This window comes from Poecilia reticulata, linkage group LG15 (genome assembly GCF_000633615.1).
Source record: "Poecilia reticulata strain Guanapo linkage group LG15, Guppy_female_1.0+MT, whole genome shotgun sequence".
Classification (NCBI taxonomy): domain Eukaryota; kingdom Metazoa; phylum Chordata; class Actinopteri; order Cyprinodontiformes; family Poeciliidae; genus Poecilia; species Poecilia reticulata.
The window spans coordinates 1,544,647-1,559,228 of NC_024345.1; the positions used below are offsets into that span (position 1 = coordinate 1,544,647).

General features: G+C 39.5%; 1 protein-coding gene across 1 annotated transcript in view; it reads left to right on the forward strand.

The window, feature by feature from the left end:
- Positions 1–14,582, forward strand: part of ehbp1 (EH domain binding protein 1) — a 159,071-nt gene that overhangs the window by 68,485 nt on the left and 76,004 nt on the right. Inside the window, exons 12-16 of the mRNA XM_017309054.1 lie at positions 36–214; positions 2,235–2,283; positions 9,678–10,460; positions 13,640–13,681; positions 13,808–13,954. Coding sequence (XP_017164543.1) covers positions 36–214; positions 2,235–2,283; positions 9,678–10,460; positions 13,640–13,681; positions 13,808–13,954 — 1,200 coding nt within the window. The remainder of the gene's footprint in view (positions 1–35; positions 215–2,234; positions 2,284–9,677; positions 10,461–13,639; positions 13,682–13,807; positions 13,955–14,582) is intronic.

Genomic DNA, 14,582 nt, shown 5'->3' on the forward strand with positions numbered 1-14,582 from the left:
TCCTCCTCCCCCGTTCACCTTCCCTCCACCTGCAGCCTAGCCCCGCCCCCAGTCCAGTTCTTGGAGGGAAACCCAATGCCAGCCAGTCCCTGCTGGCCTGGTGTCGCGAGGTCACCAAGAACTACCGCGGAGTGAAGATCACCAATTTCACCACGTCCTGGAGGAACGGCCTGGCCTTCTGTGCCATTCTACACCATTTTAGACCTGACGTAATGTACGACACACAAACACACCCATACACACACGCACACCTACACACACACACACACACACACACACACACATTCACACACAAATTTAATGCTTTTTTCATTACAAATGCCAACTTTGCATTAAATTGTCATTATTTACAAAATCATGCAAAGTTGGCACTTTTAATGGACTTTTAATGCAACTTTTAGAGCAACTTTKCATTAAAAGTGYCATTATTTACCGAATGACACTTCATGACAACAGTCATAAACATTCATAAAGACTCCTTCATGTTCCTAACAGATGTTATGTCATGTTCATGACAGTGCCATGTCAGTCTTATGCACACCCCTTCAAATAAAGTGTTACCTTGGTTTGCTACGTCACACTTTGATAACATTTAACCTGTCTGCATTCTTTTTTATTTTGTTGATACTTGTTTCATCATTTTTACAACATGCAGATCATAGGAACTTGTTACCATTTAAAAAGTTAAAGATTTATTATTTTCTTCTAAAATGTTAACAATGTTAGAAGAACTTAAGTAAAAAAAATTTTAAAATTTGACTGTGGAAAAGTATGGAAATTTAAAAATTGTAGAAACCCTGAATGTTTTAACATCTGCATCAAAACTGACTGCCACAACATGAGCCGTTTAATGGTCTAAAGACACACGAAGGTTTTAAAGATTTTCCATCAGAACAATTCTGTGGTAGAAAGGAAAGTCCTTCTAATGAGATGCCAGGAAAAGTGCTGGAGCAGCAGTGCACCGATCACAGTTTTCTGGCCGATCACCTGACCTGCTGGCTCCGATTTTGGCCGATACCTACATTTTTTTTTTATCTGAAAAATTGCTAATTTTAGAGGTTAAGTTTCCCAAAATTAAAGAAATCTGAGCTGATTTATCGGTGCATCCTTGTGTTGTAGTCATTATTTTCTTAACTTCCAACATTATAAATTCGCAATGCTGTCCCATCCCCACCTGTTGCTGCACACTGCTGGTCAGCTGATTGATAGACAACTTCTGCACTTTTCCTCTTGCTTAAATTTACAAGAAATGTATCACCTTAGAAACATTTCTGGTCACAAAATATATGGAACTGTCATGATGTGAAATAGCTGTGAAGGATCTGAACTTAAAATTAAAAGTTGGACAATATGTTGGTGACAATAAAAAAGAAACGCATTACAATTCTTGGCTTTTAAATCTGCCACTGCAAACAGACAGTCGATTAATAAATCCTCCTTAAAAAAATACAACTGAACTATAAACAATAACTGTACTTGGGTGTGCTGTGGCGGTGCAGGGGTTAAGCACAACCCACATATGGAGGTCTTAATTGCGGCTGTTGCAGGTTCGATTCCCGGCCTGCTGACCTTTGCTGCATGTCTTCTCCCTTCTCTCATTACCCACCTTCCTGTCAATTAACTATCAAGTAAAGGCCGCTAGAGTCGATAAAACCCCCAAAAAAAATAAAAAAAGTTTTTAAAAAAAACTGTCCTTAAAATAATTGTATTATAATTCGAATTATATTGTATTGATAATTCTGTGGTTCCAACTGTGGATTATTTCCTTTCTATCAAGATAATTGTTTTTTATAACAATAGACAATATTTTAAATTATTTTTAGTATGGAAGCTAAAAAAGTGACAACCATCAGTTTTACTAAAGTAGCACAGTTTAAAATAGAAAATGTAAAGGAATGTGTAAAATGCCTATTTTCTTTCTTTTTTTTATTTGCATGTAAATCTTATTTTTCCTCAAACTTTCAGCCAACGCCTGGAGCACACATGAAGACAGTTTGTTAAAGCTCGGCTCTGCGTACATACGTGTGCATGTGTTTATGCTCTCCAGCGAGTTACTTCCACACATTTTCCACTCCATTAGTTCTGTTGATTGCTCTGCTCTGAAATTGCACGTTACAGTTCTAATACCATTACATGCGACGCATATTTAAACTCATCTGTTCCTCCACTGAGCCGCTGTGTTTACCACTCTCTCTCCCCCCCCATACCCTCGTCTCTTCCCGCTGTACTTTCAGAGACTACAAGGCTCTCAATCCTCAGGATATTAAAGAAAACAACAAAAAGGTAAGAGGCAGCCCACCGCTGGGAACCTTCTCAGCGCACACCTCCCTCCCATCCTCATCTCCGTTTGGCCTTATTTAGAGACCTGCCATTAATCCCACAATGAAGTGTGTTTGTGTCTTTACACAGTTTGAACGGTGGGTGGGTGGGGGAGGATGGCGGCAATGCAGCAAGATGACAAGAAAATGTGTGTAATCGTACAGATACGCTTTGGTGCCAGGACGTGAAAATGACAGATTTACAAAAAAAAAGAGACGTTTACCCCTGCTGTGGTGTGTGCGCCTGAGTCCAAAGCAGGACTTAGACACCTGGTGGAAGTGGGAGAGGATCTGAGTTAAGTGTTTTTGCTTCAGGTATGTTGGAAGAGAAAGCATCCCTTGTTTTGTGACGATCAGAAAGGAAAATGACCGGATGCATTTATAATGTTTGCAAACTAATTTAGTGTTCTATGCAGTTGCATTAAAATATACATTTTTTTTATTACATATATTTTGAAACTATTATGTTGTGACAGCATGGAATGAGACAAATAATCTGTGAAAACATGGAGCATCTCTGACTTCTCCCAGTGCTGTCTGAACGCTGTTCAGACAGCACTGGGAGTAGGTGTGTGAACGCTGTTCATTCACCTTCTTCGTCCCCCTATTTCTCTCTAGTACGCTGCAGCTAGCGTAGCCTGTTGTGAAACCTCAGCATAACCACCGATGATGGCGGATAAACGGTTTTCCTGTAACAGTAAATTGTTTTCCACCATTAGCACCATTAGCAGCACATATATGAGGATGATTGAGAGCGCTAAGACCCTCCTGGTTTTGATTGGTTGTTTTTGGTTGGGAGCGGCAGTGGAAGAGATCAACCTTTTCACAGATTGATAGCATATTGTCACGACATGGAGACAGTTTTAAAACGTATTTAAGAAGCACTCTTTTGCACTGCAGCTCCAACTGTTATGATTGATGTCTGTTTTGCCAGGTTATATGTACGTTTGTAGTAGAGTATTTAACCCCTCATTTCAAGATATGTATTATTAGCTAAGAACTTTCCCTCTGGCAAAAAGAGACAGCAAAAGAAATGAACAGTCAGTAAAACAAATTTGCAGCCCTCTTTAAAAAGCTGCTAGTCTGTTGAGGAGTGATCATCAGTCAAATGTCAGAACTTCAATATACCTAGAGTATGTTTGTTACTGCGACGATATTTCACAATAACATGTCCTGTTGGGAAGCACTGCTAATGCACATCATTTGTTTCTGCTGCGCCCCTTAAAATCTGTCTGGCTGGATGATTAGAAAGGAAGTCGGGCAGAAAGACGTCGTCTGGGATTTTATTATTGAGATGGATGGAAGAGATGCACTGCAAAAACAAAATCTTACCAAGAATTTCTGGTCTATTTTCTAGTGCAAATATCTTACTACACTTGAAATAAGACAAAACTAACTTACAACAAACTTTTTAGCAAGATATAAGAGCTTGTTTTAAGTCAATTATTTCACTTGCAACAAGATTTTTCTACTATCTGCCAGCTTTTCAGATGCTCGTCAGCTGCTTCTGGTTGTAAAAATACATTGTTGCCATGGTTATGCATGGTAACAAACGTTAAAGAAAAATGAGTAAAAGCTTTCCAGGTGCAGCTGCATTATTACATCTGCACATTTACTCTTGAGCATCTTCAGACAGCTCACCGTTTTCTCCGTTAACTCTGTGCTTGCACATTTTATTCCTTACTGGACGGTTTTGGAACGCACAGATGCACACTCCAGTTTCGTCCCCCCTCGCCACATGCCTGTATAGGCGCAGTTCACAAACGTCCCCTCTTCAGCCCCCGAGGGCTACACAGAACGATATGCGTGGGGCTCCTGCAGCTTGATTTCCTCTTCTCATACACTCTCTTGCTAAGCGATAACCTCTGGTGGCCCTGTTAGGCATGAATGCAACCCTGTTGACAATAACCACAGTGGAGGAAGAAGCAGAGAGCCGGTCCCATATCTGCTAACTGTCCTCACCTCCCTCCAGGTGCTCGAGTAGCCCTGAAGAAATTGGTTATATAGAAGTAATATGGGGGAATATGGCGTACAAGGTGATAGCCTGAGAATGGCTGCTGTACTGCAGTCAGCCTCTCTTTAAAGCTGTACATCAACACACAGCTTCTTCTGGAGCTATTGTTATTCATATCTATACATGGGCTACAACTAGTGATTATTTAGTAATTGATTATTCTGCTGATTCTGATTCTGACTATTAATTCATCAGGTAAAACCAAATCTGTGGCAAATACTCTATAACATAGCATTTCCTTAGGATTCGCTTCATCATTTGTAGAAAAAGATGCATCTGCAGCTAAAATAAAACCTTTCTGCTTCACTTGACATCAGTACAGTGTAGGTGTGATCTGGTGATTATGTTTATATTAGCCTATTAATAATTGGATTGCAAAAGATGCAGATTTTGAACCAAGTGAAATCTGAAGGAGTTTTGATTTTTTTTCAGTTTTTTAATTTTTAAAAAAAAAATGTTATCTTAAATGCAAACTGTATATATTGTTTGTACAGTTTTGGCTTAATTACTACTCTGAGAGTGATCATTTGCATAAAATAGCCTTTTTGTTGAGTCTCTATGCTCCAGGTAACAGTTAATCGATTGCTGAATTAGTTCACAGTTACTTTAGTGCTCGATTAATTCAATTAATCTGATTAATCGTTTTAATCTGTATGTAAAAAGGAGCTTGGATTTACTGGATGTGATCCTACACTTTGGGGGTATTTGACAGAAGACTGTGTACTGTTTACCTTCTGTAGAATAATAAAGATGTTCAGTTATCAAGTGTGAAAAAATGAAATTAAAGAAATTAGGGGTCAAGAAGATCAAATGAGCAAAAAATATTCAAGAGAAAATCAAAACATGTTGGATGAAGATGGAGTCTTTTCTAATATAAATGTTACAACATATTTGTTAATGTATAGAATTTACTAGACTGAGAGCAAGAATGGAAATGTATAGATAAAGCCACTATCTCTGCTTTTCATAGCTGGTTGTTGGAACGGCCCCTCCTCCTCTCAGTCTGTCTGTGAAGAATGATTGCAGTCAGCTCAGTCTGTGCTGAATTATGACAGATAAGGACAATCAATATTTAGGGTGATTAGAAAAAATAAAAAAGTAAAAGCAGATATTACATCATCTAGAGCCTTTAAATCTACCCATGATGCAAAGGTTCACATGCAAATATAATTCTAATCCCCAGGTGATTACATATATTGATAGATGTTGGGTTTTTTGGAAGCTCTGATCAGTTTGAACTACTGTCTGTGTCTCGTGTGTGTGTGTAGGTGTGTGTGTGTAATGAGGCCAAGGAGAAGTAATTTGTCATGCCATCTGATAGTGTTGCACCAAGCACCAGGCTGAATCGCCCTGAGCACAACCACAAGGGGTTGGGCTGAAGGGAGGAGGCGCTGATGATTGACAATGATGGATAGCTGTCAGTCACTGAGAGCAAATGGAGGGGGGAGCACGGAGCGTCGGCCCGGGGCCTGAGTCGTTAACGTTGAGTCCAGACCCGAGGCTTCATCAGGCAGATAGGAAGGGAGAACAGTAGATAATTCCCAAAACACTAGCTGAAAGTGTTACCTCTTGATTTTAATACAAAAGATCAAACTGTTTGTTTCCTGTCTTGGTAGTGATTTTTATAGCCCGCGATTTGTTGGTCAGAAATAATTTGATATGTGATTCTCAAGATATGATGACCATGAGTAAGATCAAGCTGAAAAACGAATGATTGATACAATATGTAAAGTTCGAATTCAGCTCAAAAATACTTTATAACAAGGGAAAAATTAAATGTTTCTGTTACTCGTATCATCGAGAGTCACGGTGGATGCTGATGCTCTGGGTAGGAAGGCTGTCCAGTTGCAGGCAGTGTTGCAGCAAATCTCTGACTGAAGACTGTTGCTGTGTGTTGCTGTCTTGTGATTTTCATGACTTCTTACAGCTCAATATCCAGGCTGCAGCGAGGACATTTCACAGAAACACGTCTCAGATGACATAGTTGCTGGCAAGCACTGCTAATCCACCTCATTTACTTTTGCTTCTCCTCTATGAATTTTCATTGGAGGTCGGGGATAAGATCCTTGCAGATCAGAATTACTGTAACATAGCTACTCCAACAAGCTGCCACCATGAGCACTGCTATTCTAGCGAAATATTTTTAGGATGACTTAAGTTGAAGTTGTGTGCTCAGTTTGTGCAAAATTGAATCAGACTTATTCTTAGGGATTACTTGAATTTAACTGATCAGAGCAAACACTCGTAATACGAGACATTGCTCGATACCCCAGGTCTCTGGACATTCAATTCAATTAAAAAAAAAAACTTCAGTTGGGGCAAAACATTAGGACAAAAAAAAAAATTTACAATACTGGGGTGGGTTTATGCTATATGATTAAGTCAATGAGTAAAACTAAACATGGGTGTCATAACACTCTAAGTGTATATTTTCAGCACAATTGTTATGATTTCTTTTCAGTAAAAAATGACTTTTACAATGTGATTAAATATTGTAAAATTGTGGTAAGGTTGCCATATGTGAGAATCTCATACTGTCCTGTCTGTCTAAAGTGAACAGCTAAGTGAACAGCAGACCAAGAACTCATTTCCTGAAACAGTTAAAGCATGTTCCTGTAAAAGCTCTCACTTTGTCAGTGCTTTTCTATATTCTTTCTGTCTCTTTTTAAGCTTCAGTTGTTGCTCTGTTTCACAGGCTACATTTACCATTGTGCGAACAAAGAAAGCACACTTTGCTTGTCCGAATAAGTTTTAGAAACCTAATTGGCCCAGTTATTCTTTGTACTCTTTCATACACTGTTACTGGGAAAGGGAAAGGACCATAAAATTGCCAGGTGTAAACATAGAGGTCTTTGAGGTGTGTGTTTGGCTCTTTCCCCCCCATCAGTTTGTTACTCTCACCAAACTCATTTGTTCAGGAAAGTGTAGATGTTCCTTTTCCCCTACAAATTGAAGGAGATATTTTTAAAAAATGAGGAAGAATGCAATTAAATACATATTAAGAATTTGTTTTTAGTTAAATTTAGAATTTTTCTTTCTATGTTTTTGCCCCCAGTTTCTTTGATATAAAAAATCTGCTTCCTACATAAGTACAGAGTAGGATTAGGTATTCTGAATACAACCTGTTTTCATGCACATCATAACTAAAGTGTATGTTCCCAGAGTACTCTGTCTCATAAGTTGCTCAGCTGCTTTCAGCCTCTGATTTGCTCTGGTGAAGCAAGTGTAAGCTGGAATTATGAGCTCTGAATCTGAGTGTACATGTTACACTCAGTAGCTTCCATGTATATCAGACTCTTATTTTGAATTAGGAAGGGAAGCAGTTCCTGAGTTGCCCTCGTGTGTTGACTGGCCTACAACATTTGCTATGAGAAGCATTGAAATCCCGACCACAGTTACTATCATTAGGGAAAGAGATGATGATGGGGAGACAGAAAAAATATTTTTTTAAATTGTAAGTACTGTAGGTGTGCAATGATCGGCTAACCATTAATGATGTAAAGGTCCGCTGTTGCGATTCCTATTTGTCCTCAACTTAAAAGCTATCCTGTTGTTTTTCAATCTGGACCGCAGTTAAAAAAAGTTTTTCCAGTTGTGGCCACTGCTAACAAAAACGTTATAAGCTCTAACCCTAAAGCAATAATCATAAATAATAGTTACTGTAATCCTAAAGTGCTACACCAAACTCATGTTTGGTGTAGCACAAACATAAGTTTGTGCTACACCAAACTCATGGTGTAGCACAATTAGTTTGGTGTAGTAGTTTGGTGTAGTAGTTTGGTGTGCCTCTAAAGTGCTACACCACTTTAGAGGTACACAATTCTATTCCTTCCTCTAGAAGGAATAGAATGGCTTCTATTCCTTCTAGAGGAATAGAAGCTAATACAATACAATTCAAATTATATCTGCCCTTAAGACTACAACTTTTGAGCAGCAATTTAATATTGACAGTATAATATACATGTTCTGTAATGTCAGATATTGTATTCATGTTTATATCTTGTTTTCTTGTTCACTTATTTTGTTCTTGTAAGTTTCTTGTTTGAGTTATTTGGAGAAAAAGCGCGAGAACGTGAGAAGAAGAAACAGAACTGCTGTGTAAACATTCTTCACCCACTTCAAAATAAGGGCACGAAGATAAACTTGAAAATTCTAAACTGTTGACAATTAAAACTTCGACACAAATATCAAATTTTATTCAACATTCAAGTAAATTAGAGCTTTAGAAATGCAACCAGGAAAGATTAATTTAGATAAAGTTATCTGTGCTAAACATTTTCTAAGTTAGCAAAAGCGCTAAACGGAAGAAATTAGCGGAAGTGTGCCCACCACTGATTTTTATTTCAAAATTCATAGACTGGTGAAAGCTAAACTGGATCATTTTAGATGGAACAAAGCTTTTTTGGTTTGTGTGTATCAGCATTTGTCTCTAAACTGTGTTTTGTATGCAAAGCAAAGGCTTAATAAAAAGTCATACATGCTTAATAATGCCCTTTTCTGGATTAAGAAAGGTGCAAAAAAAAATTTGTTTGCGGGAAAAGAGGAGAATTGAAGGCAGAACAGGGCTGAGAAAGGTTAAGGAGGCTCCTCTAGATGCATCTCAAGAGGTCAAAAGAAGAGGAGTCTCCAGAGTGGGAGAGTCTGGGAGAAACGGAGCAATTGATGGAGTCGGGAGGTCTACAGAGGCAGTAAAACAAACGTGCCCCGCAACAGGTTGGAATTAGATCAACACTATCAAGCAGACCAGATACAAGCCGTGATACCTGGGAGAGATGGATGGGGAGGCCATGTGTGCGTGCAGGAACTGGGGGTGGCATGTGTGCGCGCTGCTGTTAATCTATTTATTTACCTGTCATTGGCAGCGATAATGGTTTTCATCCCCTCTCTCTGTGTCTCAGTCTATCTTGTGATGGGGGATTGGTTTTCGTCTGTCGCTTGATAATCACACCTGTATTTTCTCATCAGCGTCTAATCAGACCAATTACACGCGTGACGGAGAGCGTGGGCACGTTGATGTAGGCGAGCGATAAAGACGCACTTCGGCGCACGCGCACGTGTGTGTGTACACACAAACACGCACTTTAGGATTAGGCGCTCTGTCTTGGGATATCTGCGTCTCTTATCAGGGACAGCCAACCCTGACATGACCTGTCAGGACTCATGGCAGCGGTGTCTCTCACTCCCAAACACACATGAACATATAGAGTGCACACTTACATTCTGTATACCAAGTATACGAAAAAAGAAACCAGACTCCATCATAGTTCTTTCTTTGTCGCTTATTTGTTGCTATGGAGAATAATTTTTTCTTAATTTAATGCTTGTTTTCTTGTTTTTTATTGTAGGCATACGATGGCTTTGCAAGTCTGGGGATTTCTCGTCTCCTGGAGCCATCCGACATGGTGCTCCTTGCTATTCCTGACAAGCTCACGGTGATGACCTACCTGTACCAGATAAGGGCCCATTTTTCTGGCGAGGAGCTCAACGTGGTGCAGATAGAGGCCAACAGCAGCCGCAGCACCTACAAAGTGGGCGACTTCGAGACGGACACCAACGCCTCCATAGACCAGGACAAGTTCTACGCTGAACTGAACGACGTGCAACACCGCCAGGTCAACGTCGAGCCCCTTTCACCTACGGCTGGCGTTCCCGCTGAATCCAACGGCGCCGAGGCCGCCGAAGGGGAGACAATGGAGCAACAAGTTGGAGTAGACTCAACCGGCTCTCCAGCAGCAGGGTCCTTACAATCGTCACCACCGGTCCCGTTGCCGCGCACAGCGTTGGCTGCAACGACTACAAACTCTGCCCGCGTGGCCCTGCCAGTGTCCGAGGATAGAGGCGGTCTGCTCAAAGTCAACACTTTAGATCTTTGCGAGTTACCGCAAAGAGCGGAGAGAGAGCTGGAGAAGGAAACACTACGTAAAGAGGAGGTGCTAGAGGATAGAGGAGAGAGAAGTACCGAACCATCGTCCCCTACAAGGAGAGGAAACTCTTTATCACACTTCTCCTATAACAGGGACGCGGACCTCATTAAAAAGAAAAGGGCCAGTCTGCGTCACTCAGATTCAGAGCCAGCTTCAAACACCAAATCCTCCCCAACCAACCACACAGATATCCCCATCAAACAGGTAAAGCCACCTAGTCACAGTATTTGACTTGGTGTTTTGCACTCTTGCATTGCAATGCTGCTTTCCACATGCCTTAAACTTGTTTCACCACAATTTGTCACATTACAGCTGCAAACTGCAAAATATTTTATTGGTTTTATGTCTTATGGGCCGGCACAGAGTGGTGCAAAATTGTATTGTCGAAAGAAAATGAACTCATTTACAGTGTGGCATGCATTTGCAGTCATCCTTCCTTCACTCCCGAAACCCCTAAATAAAACAAAAAGAATCGAGAGGTCTATGGTAACTCTGTAGAAGATGCAGAGACTAACACTGCAAAAACACAAAAATCTTACCAAGTATTTTTGGTCTGGTTTCTAGTTCAAATGTCTCTGTACACTTGAAATACGACAAAAGTAACTTAAAAGTAACCTTTCAACAACATATAGGTATAGCTTGTTTTAAGTCTAATTCTTTAATATTGAAGAAAAAGGACTGGATCTATTCTTGTAACAAGACATTTTCCCCATGCTATAAGTGAAATAATCTGCCAGTATTTTGCATCAATATTAAGGAATTATTTGTTTCAATCAAGTTCCTGTATTGCTGAAAAGTTACTTGATAGTTAGTTTTGTCTTATTTCAAGTATACGAAAGCATTTGCACAAGAGGCTAGACCAAAAATACTTGGTAAGGTTTTGTGTTTTTGCAGTGAACAGCTCGGGTATCTATTATTTGAACCACTGTTACTCATGCACACCTCAAATCTGGCCTTGACGGTGACAAGGAAGCTGTTGTTGGCCATAAGAAGTCCTCTGGCAGGAGAACAACCTTAAACATACAGCCAGAGCTACAGTGGTACGGGTTCAATGAAAACCTGCTTCTGCTGGGACAGTTTCAACCTTAACCTCCACTAAGAATGGGTAAAAGTGTTTCTTGTTTGAGACATACCTCTCAAAGACTGGGTGGTGTAATCGCAGTAAAAGGTTGCTCTTTGAGATTGATGCAGTGGGATTAAACACAAATAAATACCACAACAATAAATGTTAGAATTTTTCTCTCACTGTACAGTGTTGCACTACTTTGTATTGATCTATCACATAGAGTCCCAATGATTTCTCACATGATTTGCAGTTGTAGCTTTGAGGTATCTGATTCAGTAAACCTGAAAACGAATACATAAATTCAGTACCTTAACCTCAGGACCAGTCTGTGTTTCATAAACTCATTCTTGCTACTTAAGTCAGGTATTAAGATTCCAACAGCATTTACCTGCAGGTACCTGTCTGGGCCCTAAATGGATTGCTCATGTTTTTATCCTTGCACCCAGGCTTTGATTGAAACTTTCTCGGCGCCGTCAGTCATAAGACAGAGGATTCGTACAACATTCATTTCCTCCTGGCGCTCGCTAAGCTTCAAATCTGTCCAACATTGTTGATACAAACGCAGAGATGACCGTGCCGAAAAATTCCCTTCCATTCTCCATTAGATGTTGTTGTCACTTGTCTTGCTGCCAAGAACCAGACGCATCGGGACCCTTAACATGTGGCGACTACCGAATGCGCCCAACAGAACCCCACTCCCCCTCCTTTGCTTTGACATTTCATTATATTTTTCATTATATTTCCCATCCCTGCAGTTGATGACAGTTTGTGCCGTGACCGCTCAGGCGTGGCGATGCTTTGCACGGAGCAGACATCATCTCGTCTTACACTCTGACACACACCTGTACGCATGTGTGCACCCGCTCGCACAAACCAACCGCGCTCGGTGCAGGGCTGCATTGGTTAACCTCAGATTACTGCTGCTTGTTTACAACCTAAAAGGTCACGGGGGCAGGAAGAAGGGGCTGCGGGGAGAGTTTTTTATTTATTTACTTTTATTTATTTATTTTTTTTTGATGTGCTGTTATCAACTTAATGGGATGCCTCAGCACCTTTATCCACGTTTAATTGAAATTCTTAAAAAAGATTAGCTTGTTGCAGTGAAAAAAAACCCCTGCTTGATGGCTGTTCTTCTATCAAAACCCTTTAAGATAATTTAAAAAAAAAAATTTTTTTTATCCTTTAAAACTTATTGTACTTTCTACGTTTGCACCGATAAATCAGCACCAGTTTCTTTCATTCAGCCTCGAGCTGGTCAATAAATCAATAATATATATTACAATAGACACGTGATCGATATCAATAGGTAAAACGTCTGATAAAATAAACAATATATAGAATAGTTACTGAGCCGATCCAAAACCGTACATGATTCTGGGGATGTAGGCAGAGAAAAGGCTTAAGTCTCTCCACCTCTCGCAGCCAGCTAAACAAGATTGGTGGCATCTACTAACTTACTCACTTTTTGGTCACCTAGCAACAATTTGTTGAATTATTTACAGTTTCCTATTAAGTAACTTTCACATCAGTTGAGTCAGGTTTCTCCTCTGTGCCTGTATCTGCTTAAAAAAAATATTTCACTTGGAATGAAAATTTAGAATAAAACAAGGAAAAGTTACACCACGAAATATTTCAGATATTTTAAACAAAAAAAATTAATCGGTGATCAGCATCGACTGACTTGAAACGTTTATATCGTATTATGTTTTTCGGCTACATCGTCCAAATCGATTTCGGCCAACACTTGTTTGCGAAACCTATCTTACCCACTGACCTTATTTATCAGCCAAGGTCCCTATATTTAGCCGGCCAAAATCTGAATCAGCAGGTCAGACTTTTTAAAGATTGGCGATTGGCCAAAAAATTGCAATAGGTGTACCCCTATTTATTTCCGTACGCCACATAAAGTCTATATGAGGCGTGGGATGTCTTGACAAAAAAGCCACAGTGGTTTATTCCAGCAGGGAAACTCACAGAAAACTTGAGAAAATTGAAAATGCAGGATATTTTTTATACTTATGGTCATTAGAACATTAAGTGTTCTTCTTAAAGAAAATAAATTTTTAAACTCCGGATGCACCAATAAATCGGTTGCCAAATTAGCAACTTCAGTGATGCATTTAACAACTTTAAAAAATATATAAAAAAATGAAATGTCAGTATCAGTCAGTCGGCTGATTGGGTTTTTTACTTTCTACTGTAGGCAAATGGAAGATAAGACTTTGACTGTGCTATTGGTTTGAAATAAGCGAGCATGAATCTTAAAAGCAGAACTTTATAGATTCTTGCATTTATGTTGCATTTTTCTTTGTCAAAGGAGCCGTCACCTGCATCTGTATCAAGTCCTCCAGCTGAGAAGGTGAGTCAAATGTTTTTGATCAGACTGCAAAACTAAATATGATGTGCTTGTTTAAAAGGTTTGAAACAAAGCAAAACACAACTAATATCAGCATTTGAATTACTCATGTTTTGTACTTGTTTGTAGAAAGTACTTTCTCGTCAAGAGGAGTTGAAAGAGAGAGCCAGGCTCCTGCTGGAACAGGCCCGCAGAGACGCCGCCATGAAGGCTGGAAATAAGAACGTCCCCAACTCAGCTGTCGCAGCACCAAACAGGACTTCAGGCATCTCTGATGTAAGTTATTGCCACAGTACAGCAACGGTTCTCATGTTGACTCTTAAGTCAGACTAATTTGCCTTTGTACATTCCTCAAGTAAAGGAAACTTGAGGGAATGTATCTGTGAGAAGTATGAAGGACCAAAAGTACCACAATCTAACAAATAATTCCTTATGTTAATAATTAGACATTTGATTTGGGATGTGCAGTGATATATTTTGTTGTTGTTGGTTTGGTAGGGGGAAATACTGTGACAAGAACTGTGATTTATTTAGATTTTAAACTATTAATGATGATGATGTTTGCAACCTCAAAGCTGACCAGAAACTGGCTAGTTTTGCAGTTGAAACAATTTTTCCACCTCTAGCTCCATGAACACATCAGTAACTATAAGAAATATAAAAAATCTGATTAAATGTTGTTTTTGTGCAGCTGTAGTTGTAGTACAACTACAACTAATGCTGTAGTTGTACAGCTTAAAACAACTGGTGTACTGAAAGTTATACATAACAGACAAGTTTTTGGTTTTTGAGCAGCATTTGTGTTTGTGAGACTCTGACTGTAAGAGGCAACGCATTAATCACTAGAAACATTTGATAAATGTTCAAATACTTTTTATCTTGAAGTTAATTGTAACACCAATAA